Source organism: Psammomys obesus, unplaced genomic scaffold (genome assembly GCF_907164565.1).
Source record: "Psammomys obesus unplaced genomic scaffold, mPsaObe1.curated_primary_1811, whole genome shotgun sequence".
NCBI lineage: Eukaryota > Metazoa > Chordata > Mammalia > Rodentia > Muridae > Psammomys > Psammomys obesus.
The window spans coordinates 4,778,822-4,798,703 of NW_026585687.1; the positions used below are offsets into that span (position 1 = coordinate 4,778,822).

Below are 19,882 nucleotides of genomic sequence, written 5' to 3' on the forward strand. Positions count from 1 at the left end.
GGAACAAGGACTATTTCTAACAGGAACTCAATGACTGGCTCTTTGGGCCTCCCCACCCCCCAAGGGAGGAGCAGTCCTGTTAGGCCACAGAGGAGAGCTTTGCAGCCAGTCCTGAAGATACCTGATAAAACAGGATCAGATGAATGGGCAGGAGGTCCCCCCTATCAGTGGACTTGGAAAGGGGCAGGGTGGAGATGAGGGAGGGAAAGAGGGACTGGGAGGGAATGAGGGATCGGGACAGGGCTGGGATACAGAGTTAATAAAATGTAACTGATAAGAAAAAAATAAAATTCAAAAAAAAAAAGAAATATAATGAGCCTAAGCCTAATGTTCTATTATCATAAGAAGGTCTTCAGTATTTGATAGCAATATAATTAAATTTAACAGAATAACTTTTTGTTCAGCTAATGGTTCCATTTCTTTCCTAGAGAGAACACAACTAGTAAAGATAAGAATTTATTTTCCCCTCTTTGTTCTCCACTTCTCCTTAGAAATAATGCTAACAATATTTGCCATGTATAATTCACATGCTAAGCCTAACTGAATTGTTAGATTAATAAGCTCACAGAACTTCTTGAGAGATCATACCAAATTAATCCAAACCATAAATGAATGGTCCACTGGGAGACTTTATTTAATACTTGTTAGGGAAGTCTCCTCAAATCTCTTGAATAAGAACACAGTTATATGTTACTTGCTTATCATTTACTAATCCATCTAATTATTTCAGAATATACACTTGCATCGCAATGATAGAATAACAAAAATATTATTACAAAAGCAAAGTTAATAAAATCAAATTATGTGTTCCAGCAAGCATATTCACTGTGGATTTTTGGAATCCAAATGCAATATTTTTATTTCATTCATTGATTTTAATTACATATAAAATTCTCCATCTAAGAACAATTAGTCTTAACACATTTGGCCTTTTGAATTTGAGGTAAAATTTAACCAAAATTGGACATTGGCCTGACTCTTTGCTCCTTCTAGGATGTGGAGTCAAAGAATTTACTGATGTATAACAAAGTTTAACACGTTCTTAAAAATAACTTTCTTATCTCTTTAATGTTAAACACAGCTGTGAACCCTGATTCAGGCATTGTGCTAACTGGTTTGTACAAATTTTTTTGCTTGACCTTCTGGTATATCTACTCTCTTCCAGAAACATATTCTATGATGACAGTATTATAGGTAAAAGCTTAGAATCCTGGGGAAAAGTTGGTTTAATGTGAACCAAAAGACTCTGAAAGTACTACAGTCAGAATTTGAATTAGATCATTATGAATTCCAGGTCTGTCTTCTTACTGCTTCAGCTTTATCCTTTTATTATCATAATACTGGAGATCATGTAGGAACTCAGATTCTAGTTTGTACAGGAGGTTTGTATTCCTCAGTGTTTCAATAACTCCTTATTTCCTTATCTATAAAGCTATTGTTTGTTGTTGTTGTTGTTTTGTAAAAAAAAAAAAAAAAAAAAAAAAAAAAAAAAAAAAAAAAGAGGAAAGGAAGACCTAGATAACAAGTTGGTCATCCAAAAACCTTGTCAACATGAATGTATTTTTTCCACTCATGCATGTAATCCCAGCACTCAGGGAGGTAGAGGCCGGCAGATTTCTGTGAGTTCAAAGCCAGCCTGGTGTGCCAAGTGAGTCCAGGACAGGCAAGGATTTACTTAGAGAATCCCTGTCTTGAAAAAGAAAAACAAAACAACAAAAACATCAACAAAACAAACAACAATAAAAGATTAACAAAAAAGAAAGAAAAAGAAAAAAATAATGTATTCTTTTAGGTTTGTTCTGTCTTTAAGTGATGTAAATTAATTTGAAACTCACATAAGCAAATAAGATGATTTCCTGTTTCATGCAATGTAGCAAGCTCAGGGAATGTTATAGTTAGGTATGAAAATGATAGGAGGCAGACCATATCTGACAATTCTTGGCTGTGCATTTTCTGTGTTCATTCTAGATGTAAAAACAAAACAAAAAACAACAACAAAAAAACCAGTCATGAAGAGGAAGAGCTTGTCTCTGATTTGCATTCTGCAGTGTTGGAACTACATAGAACATCTTATTCTGGGCATGTGAAAATCAATGGAGAGAAAGAATAACGATTAAAAGAAACAATCTCCATCATGAAGTTGCTTGTGCTTGTTTCTAGTCAGGCTCCAAGTTTAATTTTATTGTATAATATTTATATGAATGCACACAGACACACATGTGTCAAATATGTCTGAAACAATTATCTCCTAATGAAAAGTAGGAGTTGAAATATCTTGACGTATAGGTTTGGTATCAAAGTTTAAGATAGTTTAAGTTAGTTAAGATACTTTTTTTTTCCCCTAAGAAGACTTCACTCCTTTTAAACATTTTTTCCTATGTGTATAGAGTTCATTAGAAACAACACTTTTATATTTCCTCATAAATCTTTAATAATGTACCTGTTTATAGTTATAAATAAGATATTATATATTTGGTAGAGAAACAAATGACTTTTTTATATTTTGATACAAATATATTCTAGAAGAATTAAAATAAATCATATGACTTTCAACTCATATTTAAGTATCTATCATTTTTCTTCATTTTTCACTTCTACACCATGACAGATAATCTGTTTTAAAGGATTATATGTGTTCCTGGATTAAAACTAGAATCTACAGAAAGACGACTTCTGGGTAGATAGTATATACTTAGCGAATTGCCCCTCAAGCCTCCAGTACCTCATAGCTGTGATCATGAGGAAGTGAACAGATTGCAAAGCTGGTTCTGCCATACTTGATTCTTGTAAATACAAGCTAACAGTAATTACTTGCACTTCAGTTCAGCAAACTTGAGCAAGAGCAGAGCTACATTTTTTCCTCAGTATAATATCATCAGATAGTTATTAAATTGGGAAGAGAAAAGTTTAGGCTACACAAATAAAAAAGTTATGGATGACTAAATTACATGCATATAATAAATATTAAGGAAGACATTTCTGGTAATACAGGAACTTATATTCCAAGATATGCTATTTCCTTGGTTAAAGAAAATCATATCATAGTAGACAGCGTGAAGTACTAGAACTGACAGTGTAACAAACATCTGTTACCTCACTTTTACAGAAATCTCTTCAAAACCTCTACTAAGCAAAGCTTTCCCTTGTCTTTCCCTTGCCCTGTTTTTGAGAAATAAAATGAGTCAGTTTTAAAAGCAAGAAAATTATCAGATGGGGAGAGAATAACTCAAATGCTATATGGTTGTTAGCAGACTAAGACTAACCAATAAACCCTTGACTTTTCTTTTTCTGAACTATGCTTTTTAGATAAGAACATGCATGTGTGTGTGTATACACTCATACATATATACACACATATTTATATGTGTGTGTGTGTGTGTGTGTGTGTGTGTGTGTGTGTGTGTGTGTGAATAAATGACAAATATTCTCCCTCTGGATTTTAATAGATGAAAAAAGAAATATCCATGAGTTGTGACAAAGATTATATCCAGCCCTATTGGTTTTCACCCAAATGCTTTGAATAATGGAATTTTCCTTATATTGTCAGCTTTACTCTGCAACCCTAGGATAAAATTAGTTTTCTCATCTCTATATTGGATCCTATCTTTCAGCAGCATTCAAATTGCAATGAAGTCTCTCTTGTGGTACCCAACATTATTAGAGTACTTTAACTTATACTCAGTTGCCTAAGAACGTCCTCCCCATGGCTGAATGACCCACCATCACCTTAACAATCTTCTCATGAAAAATCTAGGCTTGCAGTTATATAGTTGAACTTGAAATGTTCTAAAAGTCTTTTGTTCTTAAACTCCAGTATTGAGATACTATAAGTTCACTCAAATTCCATTTCTATTGCAACTGGAGCTGAAATGACTTTGGATGTCCTTTGACTAAACATGTCAAAGGACAGAAGAATATTTTCTAAAATGTGTAAGTGTGCAAGAGTCTAAGAGTACCTGATTTTCTACTTATGATGAAAAGTGAGTGACCAATTGACAACCACACAGGCAAGCTAGTCACATTTGCAGACGAAAGTGTTCCTTGGAAATGATAATGACAGTCTCTTCTGGGCACAAAGGATGTTGTGATTAATTTTAAGGAAAATCAAAAGTCAGCCCATGAAGGTATTTTAGGGGGCACTAAAACCAATTACTTAAGATTTCAGCACTTAAGTTTCTTCACACATAGTTGGGAGCAAAGATTCTCTTTTGCTGCTACTCTCTAGTCCTTAGGCTGTGTTTTCAAATTAGTTGTGTGAATTTGAAGAGGGTATGAAGGCACAGGGTGTCTCTAACCTTTGACTGCCCTGTCTGGAATACTCTTAACACTCCTTTCTTGACCTTTTAGAATGAGAAAAAGAATTTATATGGACTTGTTCTGCTTAGGCTATCAGTTTAAGGTAGGAACTACTAGCCTGAAAGCTTGCACTCTCTTCTGTGTTTCCAATGGTGTCACTGGAGAGCGAAAAATCCTAGATACATTTATCTGAATCTGATTAAGTAATATTTGCTCTTTCTTGAACAAGTGGTCCCTCGTGGAGAATTATTTCACATGTCTTAGAGTTTTACAATTTAATGTAAAACAGTAACTTGCATCTCCTTCCCCTCCCCATTTGAAACAACCCCAGCTCCTCCTCCCTATCAGATGCCTAAGAAGTGTCACATTTACATTTCAACAGCTTCCAAAACAAACTATGTAGTGTGTGACTGGCTGGGTAGTCACTCCATCAGATACAACAATATTTCTCAAACACTTTGGCCTGAGCTGCCTTTGGTAGCAGGTCCACTCCTTAAAATTTGTCAGTCCCTGGACTCTGGAAGGTCCCAGAATCAAGGATTTGAGAACTGATGGTACACAGTAGTCCACTGAGAGGGAAGAGGACGACGAAAAAGAAAGGGAGACTACACCTCCTAGGATTTCAACTCAAGTTCAATCTTCCTTTTCTTTTATTTTGTCTATTTAAATAAAAATATATTCATATATAACAGAGGGGCAGATTTTTTTTGTTGTTGTTGAGTGCGGATCCAGAAATTGGTTTTCAGGTTTAAGACTTTTTCTGTGAGCTTTCTCTTTTGCCTCTCATCTGCGCCCTCCCTCTCCTCCTCCCTCCCTCACCCAGCTCAGGTTGAAACTTTGCAGTGCACGTTCACTTCTTCCCCTCCACTGATGGCTCTGAGCTCTCGAGCGCAAGCCTTCTCCGTGGAGGCCTTGATGGGGAGACCCAGCAAAAGAAAATCTCAAGACTCAAGAGAGGAAATGCAGCCTGAGCTGCAGGAGGAGCGGTGCATAGAGAAAGAAAAGGAGATGTCGAGTGCTTCTGGGGACAGCCAGCAGCCTGGTGAGTACTCTCTTGCATTACCCTGAGCACTTCCCTTGCGCACGGGCTGAATTGGATCTTCTTTGCCTAGTTCTTTGCGCAGTGGCCAAGAAGTCCTGGCACAGGACCGGTTGTGGATTGTGGAACACTTTAGCCACCTGACTTTAGGACAAATTTCAGAGAGTATGAATCTCACTGGAAATCCTGTGGTTTGTTTGCAGTGAAAAGGAGGGTCCCACTTGCTTTTACAGGACTGATTTACACACCTCTTACAAAATCCTAAGAGCCAGACTTGGCTGTTCCTTTCAGTAGGAAGCAGACTGTCTCCCAAATTCCCCAGGAAAATCTAGTTTCAGAGTCAGCTTATAGCTGGTTGCGGGTGAGAGAATGTTAAGAGTACCACCTTTCATGGGATGCAAATTGGGCCCCTCTCTCTTCATTAAGAAACCACAAAGGGTTCTGTGGGGAATTTACGAATCAAACTTCTGCGGGGCAAGGGGATTAGGAAGAGGTTTATTAGTTCAAATATAGTTTCCTGGGAAAGGGGTGTGTGAAACCTGACAAACTCTCAAATCCCGTGTCTAGCAGAAAAACGACCCAAGGCAGAATCTTCAAAAACTGCTTTCTCCTGCTCTGGCGGCAAGAACAGCAGACAAGAAAGTCTGCAAGAAAAAAGTATTATCCAAGTGGAGCTTCAAGGATTCGACTTATGGAAGAGATTCTACGATATTGGGACTGAGATGATCATCACCAAGGCTGGCAGGTTCCTTTGGCTCGGCCAGTGATTTCCATGAATCCCGTACAGTAGGCACTTAAGGAGGAGAATCCCGTTTTGTAACGTGAAACCCCTCCCCCTTTCCACTTTTTGGCAGACATTAGAAAGCCACAGACTATTCAGTCCGTTGCTTTGGGAAGTACCTTGCTACATTAAACGATCTACTCATGTCTTCTGATACATCCTTACTCCATGGACTCACTCTTTCAACTTCTGCCTGGCAAGTGCCAGATGTCTTTCCAACTTATCGTTGTGGCCAACCTCTCAGTGCAAGCCTAGAAAACAGCAGCAAATACTCCACCCAGCACACCATCCCCGGGCTCAGACCCCTGGGAAGTCAGCCTTTCTAAAATCTAATCTTTGGTGTGCTGCAGTCTCCTAAGTATTCTTCCTAACTTCAACCTTTCACAAATCTACCTGACACCCCCTTCTACTAAATACAGGAAAAGAACAAAACTTTTCCTGTCCTATTTTTCTCTCTTATGATTTTTAATATCATGTGGGAGGTGGTGGATGACGACTTTTCATAAAGATATTCTCCACCACTAGGAAATCTTGAACTTGTTAAATCAGCCCTTTTTCTTACATTAAAAAAATGCCATTCCCTAACCCATCATGGAAAGGGAAGAGTAATGACTGTATTTGTCCACAACTTATCTTCCTTCAAAATATCTCTAATATCTCCCAGGTTCTATTTTCTATCCAAACCCCTATTTTCTTTTCCACAGACGTATGTTTCCTTCTGTTCGGATCAAGGTGAAAGGGATGGACCCAATGAAGCAGTACTATGTGGTTTTGGATATTGTGCCAGTGGATTCCAAACGCTATAGGTGGGTAGAGAGATATTCTACTTTACATAGTTAAGGTCCAAACAGGCTGAGGACACAGATTCAGAGCATCAGTCCTAAAGCCTGACACCTGACAGCAGGCTATATAAATATATATATATATTATACCTGGTGAGGAGAGAAGCTTTCTCATACTTGGTCTCTGATAGCTGAATTTTCTCATTTGAATCTGGGTTCAAAGTGAAGAAAGGGTTGGCACATTTTATTCCCTCCTGGGGAAGTTGGTGTTAAATGGCTGCCATTGTACCTTCTGCCTATCCACTCTTTGTGCCTGGGAGTTGTAAACTGCTGTTGATCTGGGTTCTCGCATCCTGGAGGCAAGCAGTTTGAAAAACATTAGGAAGAAATACCTTAGACTCAAGGTGGACCCTGGTTTCTGGAAACAGGCTGTAATCTGGGCAGGTTCTCAAATGATGTCAGGATTTGCCCAAACCTAGTGGCAGGTTCCTAAGGTCAGGGTTCGTTTTTTGCCCATATGCTCTCTCCGTTTTTAATATTTTTGCCTGAAGGGATGGTCAGATCCAGAGAGTGCCTGGATTCTATTATTATTTTTCTCTTGAAGTCCTTGACTAGGATGGACCAAATGCTTATAAATTGCTATAAAGATTAGAACATTTCCAGCTAGCTGCCTAGAAGTGCTGCCCTGCTGATGCTTTGACTAGGAACTCTGAAAGTGAAGGTGAGGGTGTCTGGCCCTAGGGAAGAGCCTATTTAGCCTTGTAGCTGTTTCTAGAGGCAAGAAACTTACTGCAACTCAGCAGCAAGTTGAAACTTTCTAGGCCTGGAAACAGAAGCAGCTGCTTGCTTTTCAAGTGCTGGGTAGGGTGGGCAATCCTGAGCAAAACAGTTTGAAATAGGAAACAGTTCGAAAAATCAGCCCCTCTGGCTTCACGGGGCAGGGTTCCTTTGGAGTTTTCTGATGTGAACTTTCATTGGCAAAGGGATTCCCAGCAAAAGCGGGTTTTGACAAAAACTATTAAGGGTGTGGTGGGCAAACATAGTGTCTGGCTCTCTCTTTCGTTCCTCGCGCTTCTAACCTGTCGATTTTTTTTCAGCATAGCTGCAGTGAGAAAATAAATCAGACTGATTCCTTCCCGTTTTTTGTGAGGAAATACCAGACGCAGATATCCCATGCCATTTTACTCGCTTGGGTACTTCAGTGCATTTTGATAGCATATGTGTATGTGTTTGGTGCCTTTGAAAGCTCTTTGGAAATGAAACTGCATCTTCTGTTTATATACTAGATGTTAATTTTTGCTGAGGCTCTTAGGTGAAGAACTCTGAAGCCCCCCCCCCCATCTCTCTGCTTTGTGCTAGCTGAGCCTAAAGCCACACCGACATTTTTTCATTCCCTCAGGTACGTGTATCACAGCTCACAGTGGATGGTAGCTGGGAATAGTGACCATTCGTCCATCACTCCCAGATTCTACGTTCATCCAGATTCCCCTTGCTCAGGAGAAAACTGGATGCGTCAAATCATCTCCTTTGATCGAGTGAAACTTACAAACAATGAGATGGATGACAAGGGTCATGTAAGTGAGCACAATCTTTCACCTAGAGGAGGTAGGTGCCTAGGCTCCAGGCCAGAGCTAGCCCTCAAGTGGTCGCTCTTTTTTTGTAAGTTTGGGGGGGGGAGTAAGCTCTTGGATTTGTAAGTTGGAGACCACAAAGGAGTCTTCTAACCTCTGCCACCTGAGGATGCTGGACTCTGGGAAGGAGTGCAAGGTGCTTGAGAGCCCAAAGACCCCCAAAGAAGAGAGCAGTTTAAGCTAGAGAGCATGTACTGCTCTGGAGAGTGCAAGGGAACACTTCACAGTGCTGTAAGGCATATAGTGGCTTCGCAGGCAACACTGTGGGCTTTTGCCTTTCCTGAAGTCCACATATTTGTTACATGGGTACCTTTGATATTATGTGATGGGAGGATGTAAGGCAGCAAATGAGAGGCCAGAATGGAAATTTCCACAACCTGCTTCTCAGGAGTCAGTTCCTGCTTATTTTTAGGTTTCCTGGATCTTAAGCCCTCTCAACCTAGTCTTGTGCCAGCCACAAAAGGATTAGGTGGTGGGGAATATCAGATTTCTGGCCATATTTGGGAACATCAGTTACTGCCCAGAGAGTTCATATCATTTGATCAGCTCCCTAGGGCACTTCCACGTCACAAGATCATCCACATTTGGAAGCAGGAAAGGCTGGATATGGAATTTGCTGCATAGTGCCCATGTCACTGTGATGCCTTCCTCTGGAAAACTTACAACCAGGAGGGTTTCTGTTGGGGGCCAAAGCCTACAACAGAGTCCTTGTTTGTGGTTATCTGAACCTTCCTGGCATACTTGTATCTAATTCCTGGGGTGTGTCTTCATTGGAGGTTATTGTAAACTGGGGGTGGTGTTGGGAAGAAGTCAGTGTCTCAGAGAGCATTTAACCATTTCTTCTTTAGATCATTCTGCAGTCCATGCATAAGTACAAACCCCGTGTGCATGTGATGGAGCAGGACAGCAGGACTGACCTGTCCTTGATTCAGCCCTTTCCTACTGAAGGAGTTAAAACATTCTCCTTTAAAGAAACTGAATTCACTACCGTGACAGCTTACCAAAACCAGCAGGTAACATAGCCCCCAGGAGGTGGGAGTGGCCCTCCTGATATAATGTATGGGTTGAATTTTAAACAATGGAGAAAAAAGTATCATTGTTTTATTCAATATCAAGTGAGATTTGATAAAAAAAAAAAAAACTTGTGTGTTTCTTGTGTGAAACAAGAGATCAGAGCAAAAGGAACCAGTAGGCAAAGGAGACAATAATATTAAATCTGACTTATTTGCTCACATATACCACATTATAGTGGTAGAATTATTCCTGAGAACATAGGCTGGATTTTTCCTTGTCTTTCTTTTGAATTCATAGATTACCAAACTGAAAATAGACAGGAATCCATTTGCCAAAGGATTTAGAGATCCTGGGAGAAACAGGTAAGTAAAGTAACAATCATATTCAATATATATGTAACCCCTTTAATAAGTACTAGAAATAATAGGCAAGTAGAATTGCAAACAGACCAACTGTACGTAACTTTTTATGAGTATTAAAGATAACTTAACTATATAGATCAAAGACTCGGAAGTTTACACTTCAGCACATAGTAGGTATTAGGAAAATATCCCTCTTACCCTGTGTTAAGACATTTGTAGTATAGACTTGTGGAGCTTACAGAAATCTCCCCAGATCCTAGCTACTAGCATGGATTTTACAGATGTTTATAACCTAATAATTCAGATGATCCGTCATAAAATATAACAGGTTTATATGAATTATTATATTCACAAGGTGTTTTCTAGAGTTACTAAAATAATAAATATCTTTTTTAGGGGTGTATTGGATGGGTTTTTAGAGACCTACCCATGGAGGCCTACTTTCAGTATAGATTTGAAAACTTTTGCTGCAGACACACAAAGTAAGAAAACTTATAACTTTTGTTTTATTTTTACGTATTATTGCAGTAACAACTCTTATACAAAATATATGCCAGAAAAAAACTGTGTTCACAAGAACTGTGTATTTACTATGTGGGGAAGTCAGAAACAATGACAGACAAACTGACACCTAAGGGAGATAGTGAAATTATGTTGATGATGGTATATTGGTTATCTCACTTACTGAATTATCTTACATGTTTATCATGACATCATTCGTGAATTCCACAGTATCTCATTCTTTTATATGAAGAATTTATGGACCTCTGGCCCATTTGCAGCTTAATTTGGAAGTCAATTAGCTGAATAAGTTTTATTGTTTATTGTTTGAATGACTTCACTTAAGTTTTATCTTTACTTTGTTCTAATTTATCATTTTATTGGCTGAAAAGTAAATATAAAAAATAACACAGAGTGATCACAAAGCACCTAGGTTGTTTTCTAGGTGTTGCTTTTATTTTCAAAATCCTCAAAAATTTACTGAACATTGGATGCAAAGTAACAACAGCATATTGTAAACTGTATAGCAAGTAAGCTAAAATGTCTGATGAGCATAGTATATAAGTTAGGAAGAAATAAATTCAAGTATAATACTAGAAATCTGTATATAGGATGTGGCATACTACTACTTGAAGGGAAACGGAAAGTAAAGGATGAATACTACAAACAAAATAATAATTAAGAAATTATTCTTAATAAGTCAAGAAAGGAACTCTCAGCATACAGAAACACAAAATGGCCTAAATCTAACATAAATGTGGTGCAGTTTGTCTACTTCTTAAAATTTTAAATGATTTCTACCTTATACATTAAAATTGAGTATATTACTAGGGTACCATGTGATGTGTTTATTCATGTATACATTAAAAGTGTTTAGATTCAATCATATTTATCTTCTCAAGCATTTGTCACTTTTCTGTGGTGAAAACTTTCAAAATTCATTGTAAAGTTTTTTTTTAATTTACAGTTTATTCACTTTGTATGTATCCCACCTGTAGCTCCCTCCCTCTTCCCCTCCCAGTCCCACCCCTCCTCCCTCTTTTCCACCCATGCCCCTCTCCCAGTCCACTGATAGGGGAGATCCTCCTCTCCTTCCTTCTGCATTGTAGAGTTTTTAAAAGCACAATATATTATTGTTAAATATAGTCTCCTTACTGTACAATAGCAAAGGTGAACTTCCTGCTAGTATCTAAATATAACTTAGAACCCACTGATTTGACATTTGTCCATCAGCACTTGAACTCCCCCCCCCCCCCATTTCTCTCAGTGTCTGGTAACTACTATTATGTTCTCAGTTGTCATAGTTCACATATTAGTGAAACCAAACAGCACTTGCCTTTCTGTATCACAACCGATATAATTGTCATGAGTATTTAAAATAATTGTAATGTGTTTCTTCTCAAGCAGTGCATTGAGTAAAGAAAGCATCATCATCACACTTGGATAATGCATGTGTTCTAGTAAAATAATCCACAACTTTATTTATTCAATTATTTAACTATAAATAGAATATTTTTTATTTGTAAACAGCATAAAACTTTCTCCATCTTTATTCCACTAAAGTTGTTTGTCTTTGGACATTTATTTAACATTACACTTATGGAACAAGATGTCAACATTACATTAAAGTTTTACGTGGTGACAAAACAAGTAATTTTAATGTAACAAAATTGTTGAACTGATGTGTGTTAGTGAGTTGCATAGAAAGCTATGAACAGTTCTTTTACTAAATCAGTTCAAATAACAGCATTAGGCAACCTGATTTTTAAATATCCAAGTAGCCTAATTTCAAAAAAGACAAAAGTGACCATTAATTGATAGTAAACTTCATCATTTATGGTGTACAGAGTGCACTCAAATTGGAGAGGGGCAATAATTTTTAAAATAGCTTTTGACTGCTTTGCTACAGGTATTTGTCACTCTGCTTATAAAACATTAGCATATATTTTTATTTACATACAAATATACCCAAGAAAAATAACAAAATTATCAATAAAATCTGACAATTTCATCAAGTATGGTCAAACTTAATTGACTGAACATTTACAAAAAATAAAGTTCAGAACCTAGATTTTTCTTGTACCATATAAATATTTCCAATCTTTATTATCTGTTAAAACAGTGGTTCTCAAGCTTCCTGTTGCTGCAACCCTTTAATACAGTTTTTCATGTTGTGGTGACCTCAAACCATAAAATTATTTCTGTTGCTACTTCATAACTGCAATTTTTCTACTGTTATGAATCATAATATTAATATCTGATATGTGATCTCCAAATGGTTTGAAACCACTATGTTAAACAATAAAAAAATTTGGATGCAATTGCGTAAACACATTTCTTCCCACCTTGATGTGTCTGAACTTGAAACACTGTCTTCAAATCTTGGTAAAAAGAATGGTAAAAATCTCATCTGTGATTTTCACACAAGACAAAAGTGTAATGATTGTCAATATGTTTTCCATCAATAAAATTATTTTCATATTTGCTAGCTTTTTATGCTGAAACAATCTGTAAAACCCGAAGCAAAAAGTTCAAAACGCAATTTAAAAAATAATATGCAGTTTAAAAATTAAAAAGTCAGTTTTTATTTGTGATATATTATTGGCTGAGTTACATATACGGCTTCTTAACTGTTGGGCAAAATGTAAAGACCTGGAGTATAGTGTGTAATGCACAGTAACAGTACTGTCAGTAGTAGAGCCACCATATTCAGAGTCAGTCAGAGCAATAATACGATCTTTTTCTAAGATGGAAGAACTGTGAACTTGCAAAGAAAAACTACTCCAAGAATGGGACAGAAAGGGCAATACATAAGATTACTGGTTCAGCAGGAAAATCAGGTTCATTCTTCTCTGACTTGTCATTCACAGGTGGAAGCAGTGGCTCATCTCCAGTGACCTCTAGTGGAGGAACTCCTTCTCCTCTGAACTCCTTACTTTCCCCATCTTGTTCCCCACCTCTGGTTCACATACCTCCAAGCTCCTTTGCAGTCACATATCCAGAGGCATACCTGCCCAACAGCAACCTACCCTTCTGCTATAGAATTTGTTCAACTAATTTTTGGCAACCACAACCTTTTGTCCTACCTACTCCTGAAAGGCTGCCGAGCTACACCAGTCCTCAGTCTTTAACCCCATTCATAATGGAAGTGCCCATGGTATCTTCCAGAGGCATCATCTATTCGAACAATAGCTTACATGAAGACTGCAATGGGCAGTGCCTACAAGAGTCTCATTCTGCCAATAAAAAATTATATGGATTACAGAATCCTGGAAACATTTTCCAGCCAAACTCCATTGCTCACGAAGAATTCAGTTGCCCTTTTCATCCTCATAATGGCTGTTGTAGTTACAACTTCTCCATGGCACCTAGACTGGAAAATTCTGCCAATCACCTCAGTGAAAATGTCAGCAGTCAGATTTCTTTTGAAGAAGACAGATGTGGTCATTCCCATTGGTACCCTGCAAGCAACCATTGCCTTTAATGGAACAACAATCATATTTTAACACATTTACATGTAAGCACCCATTTTCTTAATTTTTAACAAAAGAGCAACATCTCTTAAAAGCATCCTGACCCAACAGCATTGTTTTGTTTTGTACTTGAAGTAACTTAACAAGTGTTTACAAGAATTTCTATATAATGTCATCTGTGACCTGTAAGAATAGGACATTAAAATAACCTTGGTCCTCTAATAAGTTGCTTAATAAATATTATTTGATGAGATAATGCATCAGTGATAATTAATGGCAAGAGATTAAATCTCCAATTACATTGTCAACTCATCATACATCTGTGTTTTACCTATTAACTAAGATCAAAGTAAGATGTATATAATTCATGTAAAAGCAATAAAAATATTTCAATTTTATCTGTGAAGATTGGCTACACTGTAAAATATCAAACAATTATGGCAAAAAACGAATTGTTTGATTTATATTTTGCTTCTGAAAGGAATAGTAATTACAGTTTTAAGTTGTTGACAGGAACACAAGTTTCAAGTATTATTTTCCATTAACCTGTGTAGCCTAGATACTTTTTAATTCTGAAAGGATGCAAAGATCATGTGAAAGGTAAAGAATTCCAAGTAACTTTAATCTTTGTTTCCTTTTATTTTTTGATATTTCATATATGAAGTGTGTTACTAAATGCCTCTAAAAATCTTATTCATTTTACATACTAAAACACATGATTTTAGCCCTCTAAAAACTGAAATAGTATTTGAAGGGAAAGAATATATTTGAGTCCATAGATATGAAAGTAACATTAGTTAGTAGAATTTAATTCCCATTTTCCCATCCTGTGTGTTCGTCATGGTAAATGTAATTGAACAAAGGTAAAAAGTAAAACTTTGTTTTAGTTTTTTTAATTCAAATACAATCATGATTTATAAAGTATGGCATACTCATTACATATCTTTAAAATCAATGAGATATTAATATTTCTAGCACAGTTGCAGTCATTTTACTAAACCAAGTACTTTGATTCTAGTAATATGAGTTGACTTTTCTCAACACTAACCAATCTGCCAAAAAGCTTTTCTTATTTTTCTAAAACATAGTATTTATTATATTAACCAAAAGAGTTATTTCCTCTCAAATACTCCTTATAATTAATGCCTTTCTATAAATTATAATCTCCTGACTTGCAGAAATATATACAGAACAGCACAAGGTTACATAAGATTAAATATTCTAGTAAAAATAATATATTATTTACAGCTTAAACTAATGGAATATCTATTGAGTCTCTGAGGTATGAAATATATACTATCTAAGATTGTTGAACAAGGGACTAAACAAACAAGGACAATTTAATTTTGCTTACACTACAATAGGAACTCTCTAGGCAAACTTTAGTAATATTAATTATGAATTTAACAATGGTGTCTTATCAAAATATAATGAAACCATATGATCTCCTATATGTGATTACTCTTTAAGTGACAAGAAGTTATTTAACTGAAAAGTAAAGAAAATCTCTGAGTTGTTCTTTAATTATTACATAAAGGAAGATATTAATTTTATAGCTATTCCAGAGTATATATACCAATGCTTTAAATGTCAGGTATTTTTGTTATGTGTTCTAGTCATAAATCTAAGCATAAATAATTATACTAGCAATAGTAATTAACAGAAAGAGGCAATATTTTAAATGCTGTAAGTTTGGTATTTATCTTACCTTATTTCATTAAAAGTTCATAATTGTACTCTCACAGTTTTAATCATAGTAAACGAGAGAAAGCCTTCATAGAAAATTAGACTTAGAAAAATTCTCAATCAAATATTCCATTTTTCTTGAAATAAACTGTCCATCTGCAGAAATCTGTTACCACTAACTCATGCACATAAATATTTAATGCCTAAACATATGGTATAGAACTTAAGAAAGTTGATAAATTGTGGATACGGTTATTTAACAAAAAAAATTATCTGTCCATATTTAACTGCCTTTCTTTAAAAACTTTCAAAAGCATCTGGTTAGGCAAAGTGTGAAATTGTTAGCACATGAAAGTAGTCACATGATACTGCATAAGTTCCAAATTCTAGTAATTAAACATTGTATTTTCACCTGGTTTGAACACACACACAATCACTCACTTACACACACACACACACACACTCTCTCTCTCTCCTTTAAAAAAAAAGTCTGCATTTAGATATCTTGTATTTAACCCGATATCATATGTGACTTTCCCAAATAAACCTTGCATCAATTTTGGAAAACTTGCACATTTAATCAGGAAATAAGTAAATGGTATTTTTACCTTTATATAGCTCTAGTTAGCTTAAACCTGTAGTCAGATCCCCTGATCAAGAAGGTATTTTATGGAACAGTCATCAAGCTGAAATCAATGTCAAAAGTTGCATTTCAATGAAGGTGTAAGTGGACAGATTGTTATATTACATTGCTCATTACATTTCAAATATTAATATAAGACTTTTGGTAACATAATTTAGAACATAAATACCTTTAGTATCATTATTTCTTTTCAGTATAGGTGCCTAAACTATATGGATATTATATTTTAGAAGACCAAAGTATAACTTTATAGCAATTTAAGTTACATACTTTTAAAATCTTCAAATTAACTAATGTCATTGCTTCTATTTAGTGTGCTTTGAAAACAAAGAGGCTTCTTCAAAACTCCCATGCTGTAAAGAAATGTTTCACACTGCGTTCAGTCATGAATTCTCCATATGGTCTGAGGATGGACATGATTTCATTCTTCTGTGATGCTGAAATATGTCTGTGGCAGGAAAAGAAACGAACTATTAGTCTCAGCAAGTGAGGACTCCATGGTATCTCATGTGCTGACAACATGACCAGGGAGGCAACAATGCATAAAGACAAGCATCTGCACTGGACATCATGGAAGAATTTCCTTACATTCTCCTAATCGTTTCTATTTCATACCTTGGGGAAATAATGGCACACAAAGCAGGTACAAATGTAGCTTTGAAATATTACTGATGTGCCAGGCGGTTTTCTAGCTGAGGCAGAATATAGCTGAAATAAATGTGTTGGATAAATACTAAAATATATTTTTCAAAAGTTTATATGCATTCTAACAACAAATTTAGTATGTTTGATATAATAAAACTGTACACATATTATCATGTATGAAGTAGGACTTTTTTTTTACATTTTTGTTTCCTAATTTCATCTCACTGATAAGTCATAAAAAATGTATATGGTTATATAAATTACAGATGTCACTCTAATATGTATATATACACACATAATGTGTGTGTGAGAGAGATCTCCAATGTTATATTTAGTTTTCTTTTAAAATGGTTTACAGTGTGTTTTTTTTCTCCCACTCTTAAAGAGAGATGCTGTACAGAAAATTTACTCATTAGGTATTCATTAGATACTGACATACATTATCAATTATGTATACTTATGTGGAGAGGCATATTTAAATATATTTAGAAATGTCTAATGCATATGCTCTGCTTTGAGAATTGAATTGACAGGGTAGAAGTACAATGTTTTGTATTCCAATTTAAAGATATGTTGACTCTGTGCTGAAATATATTCAACCAGCCAAAATAACAAAAACATTCCAGTATCCAGCAACAGTTTACCAATTGATTTCACTGGAATTTAGCATGCTTATTGGAGGAGCTATAAAAACAAACCAAATGTATAAATAGCTTGGGCACTGGTGGTAGTTGCTTTGATATAACTACCTTGATATACATTTAATCTTCTTAGATTTTTCTGCAATTAAATGGTATTTTGTATTAAAACTCTATAAATAAACATGGTTTGGATGGCAACATAAAACAGAATGAATAGATAACATAGACCATTCAAAACGCATCCCATATGTAAAACTATTTAGACATACGGGGCTGGCCAAATGTAACATGCTGTTTCAATAAAATATTGAGAGTAAAATGATGACTATCATTTCCTCTCAAAGTTTCAAATGTTCATGTTTACAAATTTGTCCTGCACATTAATATATAAACATACATTATAGTGAGCAGATGTACAGGAAAATGTTATAGTATCTTTGTATTTAGTTCAAATGTATATACATCTTTATTGTCTCATTTTTAACTGCTTAAAAGAGTAACAACAAGTAAAGTTAAATGTAATGGAAAATTCTGAAAGTACTTTACAATGCATAGTAGCATAAAACACTTTAGTAAAATATATTGATATTGTTTAACATGAAAAAATTTTGACTTTGATTTAATATCACATTTTTATGCACATGATGGTATAATGTAATATTTTAGCTATAAAATCTTACTAATATGAAAAGAAATAAAATAATGATCTTGTGTTAGATAAAATGTGATATAATGTTTTTCATTAAATATGTAGTTCAATTATTTTTTATTTTCTCACTTTACAGCTTGTTTCTAGCCCCTTTCCATCTCTCCTCCTAGTCCCACCCACATGTCCCCTCCCCCCCCGCTACCTCCTGCTCAGTGAAGGTGAGGTCTCCAAGGGGTACCAACCTACCCTGGCACCTAAAGTCACAGCAGAACTAATGGCAGCTTCTCCTGCTGAGGCCAAATAAGGCAGCACAGCTAGGTGAAAGGGATTCAAAGGCAGGCAACAGAGTCAGAGACAGCCCCTAATCCCATTGTTAGGGGACCCACATGATGATCAAGCTGCACATCTGTTACCTTTGTGTAGATGATCTAGGTCCAGTCTGTGTATGTTCTTTGGTTGGTGATTCAGTCTCTGTGAGCCCCCATGGGCCCAGGTTAGTTGATTCTGTAGGTCTTCTTATAGTGTCCTTGACCCTGCAGGCTCCTTCCATCCTTCCTCCCTGAGCTCTTCTTACTGTTTGGCTATAGATCTCTGCATCTTCCAGCTTCTGGATGAAGCCTCTCAGAACACACTTATGCTAGGCTCCCGCCTGCAAGCATAGCAGAGTATCATCAATAGTGCCAAAGGTTGGCTCTCTCTCATGGGGTGGGTCTCAGGTTGGGCCTGTCATTGTTTTGCCACTCTCAATCTCTGCTACATCTTTACCCCTGTGCAGTGCTTTCAGACTTAACCTTTATTTAAATCGTACCTGGAATTTTCATATTTCATTGATAACCTTATAGTTTTGTGACTTCTAGCCAATTTTTTGCTGAATTTTTATATTTTTGGAAAGACTGTTGTCATAAAACAGCACACACACCATAGATAGATAGATAGATAGATAGATAGATAGATAGATAGACAGACAGATTTTATTTTGAAAGAGGCAATAAAAATTAATGTTGAAATTCAAAAACTTATCACCACCACAAAAATTATATTTCATTTTAATTAAGGGAAGTCATACACAGGTCAAACTGAATATTTGATTAATAGTTGCATTTTGCAAATCAGGGTTGGCTTGTCTTCAATGTTAATAGACAAAGAGAGAACAGTTTTGGCAAAAATATAACTTTGTGACATGTCGTGGTGTTTATTTTTAAGAAAATACTTATTTTTCTATCATATATTGCATCCCAACTGAAAATTCCACTCCCTCCTCTTCTCGCAGTTTCTTCCAAGCCTCCCCTCTCCCCCTGATCTACTCTTCTGTTTCCCTTTAGAAAAGAGAAGGCCTCCCATCAATGTCAACCAAACATGGCATAACAAGTTAAAATAAGAGTAGGCACATACCCCATTATAAAGACTGGACAAGGCAATCCAATAGAAGGAAAAGAGTCCCAAAAGCAGGCAAAAGAGTCAGAGACATCCCCTCTACCCAATTAGGAGTCCCACAAGAACACCAAAGTACACAATCATAGCATATATGCAGAGGACTTAGGTCAGACCCATACAGGCTCTCTGGTTGTTCAGTCTCTGTTAGCCCCTATGAGCCCAGGTTGGTTGATTCTGTAGGTTTTCTTGTGGTGTCCTTGACTCCTGTGGTTTCTACAATTCTTCCTCCCCCTCTTCCAAGGAATGTTCCGAGCTCTGCCTAGAGTTTGGCTGTGGATCTCTGAGTTTGCTCCTATCAGTTCCTG

At 36.2% G+C, this 19,882-nt stretch overlaps 1 protein-coding gene across 1 annotated transcript; it reads left to right on the plus strand.

Moving 5' to 3' along the window:
* The first annotated feature begins 5,166 nt into the window (after nt 1-5,166).
* Tbx22 (T-box transcription factor 22) lies at nt 5,167-13,890 on the plus strand. The gene is made up of 8 exons (XM_055592367.1): nt 5,167-5,338; nt 5,903-6,080; nt 6,821-6,922; nt 8,298-8,472; nt 9,378-9,542; nt 9,841-9,905; nt 10,302-10,387; nt 13,277-13,890. Exons 1-8 carry the CDS (start codon nt 5,167-5,169, stop codon nt 13,888-13,890), a joined length of 1,557 nt encoding a protein of 518 aa, XP_055448342.1.
* The last annotated feature ends 5,992 nt before the right edge of the window (nt 13,891-19,882 follow it).

Excerpts from the sequence above, each read along its gene's own strand:
- Tbx22 (XM_055592367.1), top strand. The coding sequence starts at position 5,167 with ATGGCTCTGAGCTCTCGAGCGCAAGCCTTCTCCGTGGAGGCCTTGATG. Across the intron at positions 6,923-8,297 it reads GTGGATTCCAAACGCTATAG|GTACGTGTATCACAGCTCAC; the intron begins GTGGGTAGAGAG and ends TCATTCCCTCAG. Across the intron at positions 10,388-13,276 it reads TTTTGCTGCAGACACACAAA|GTGGAAGCAGTGGCTCATCT; the intron begins GTAAGAAAACTT and ends TGTCATTCACAG.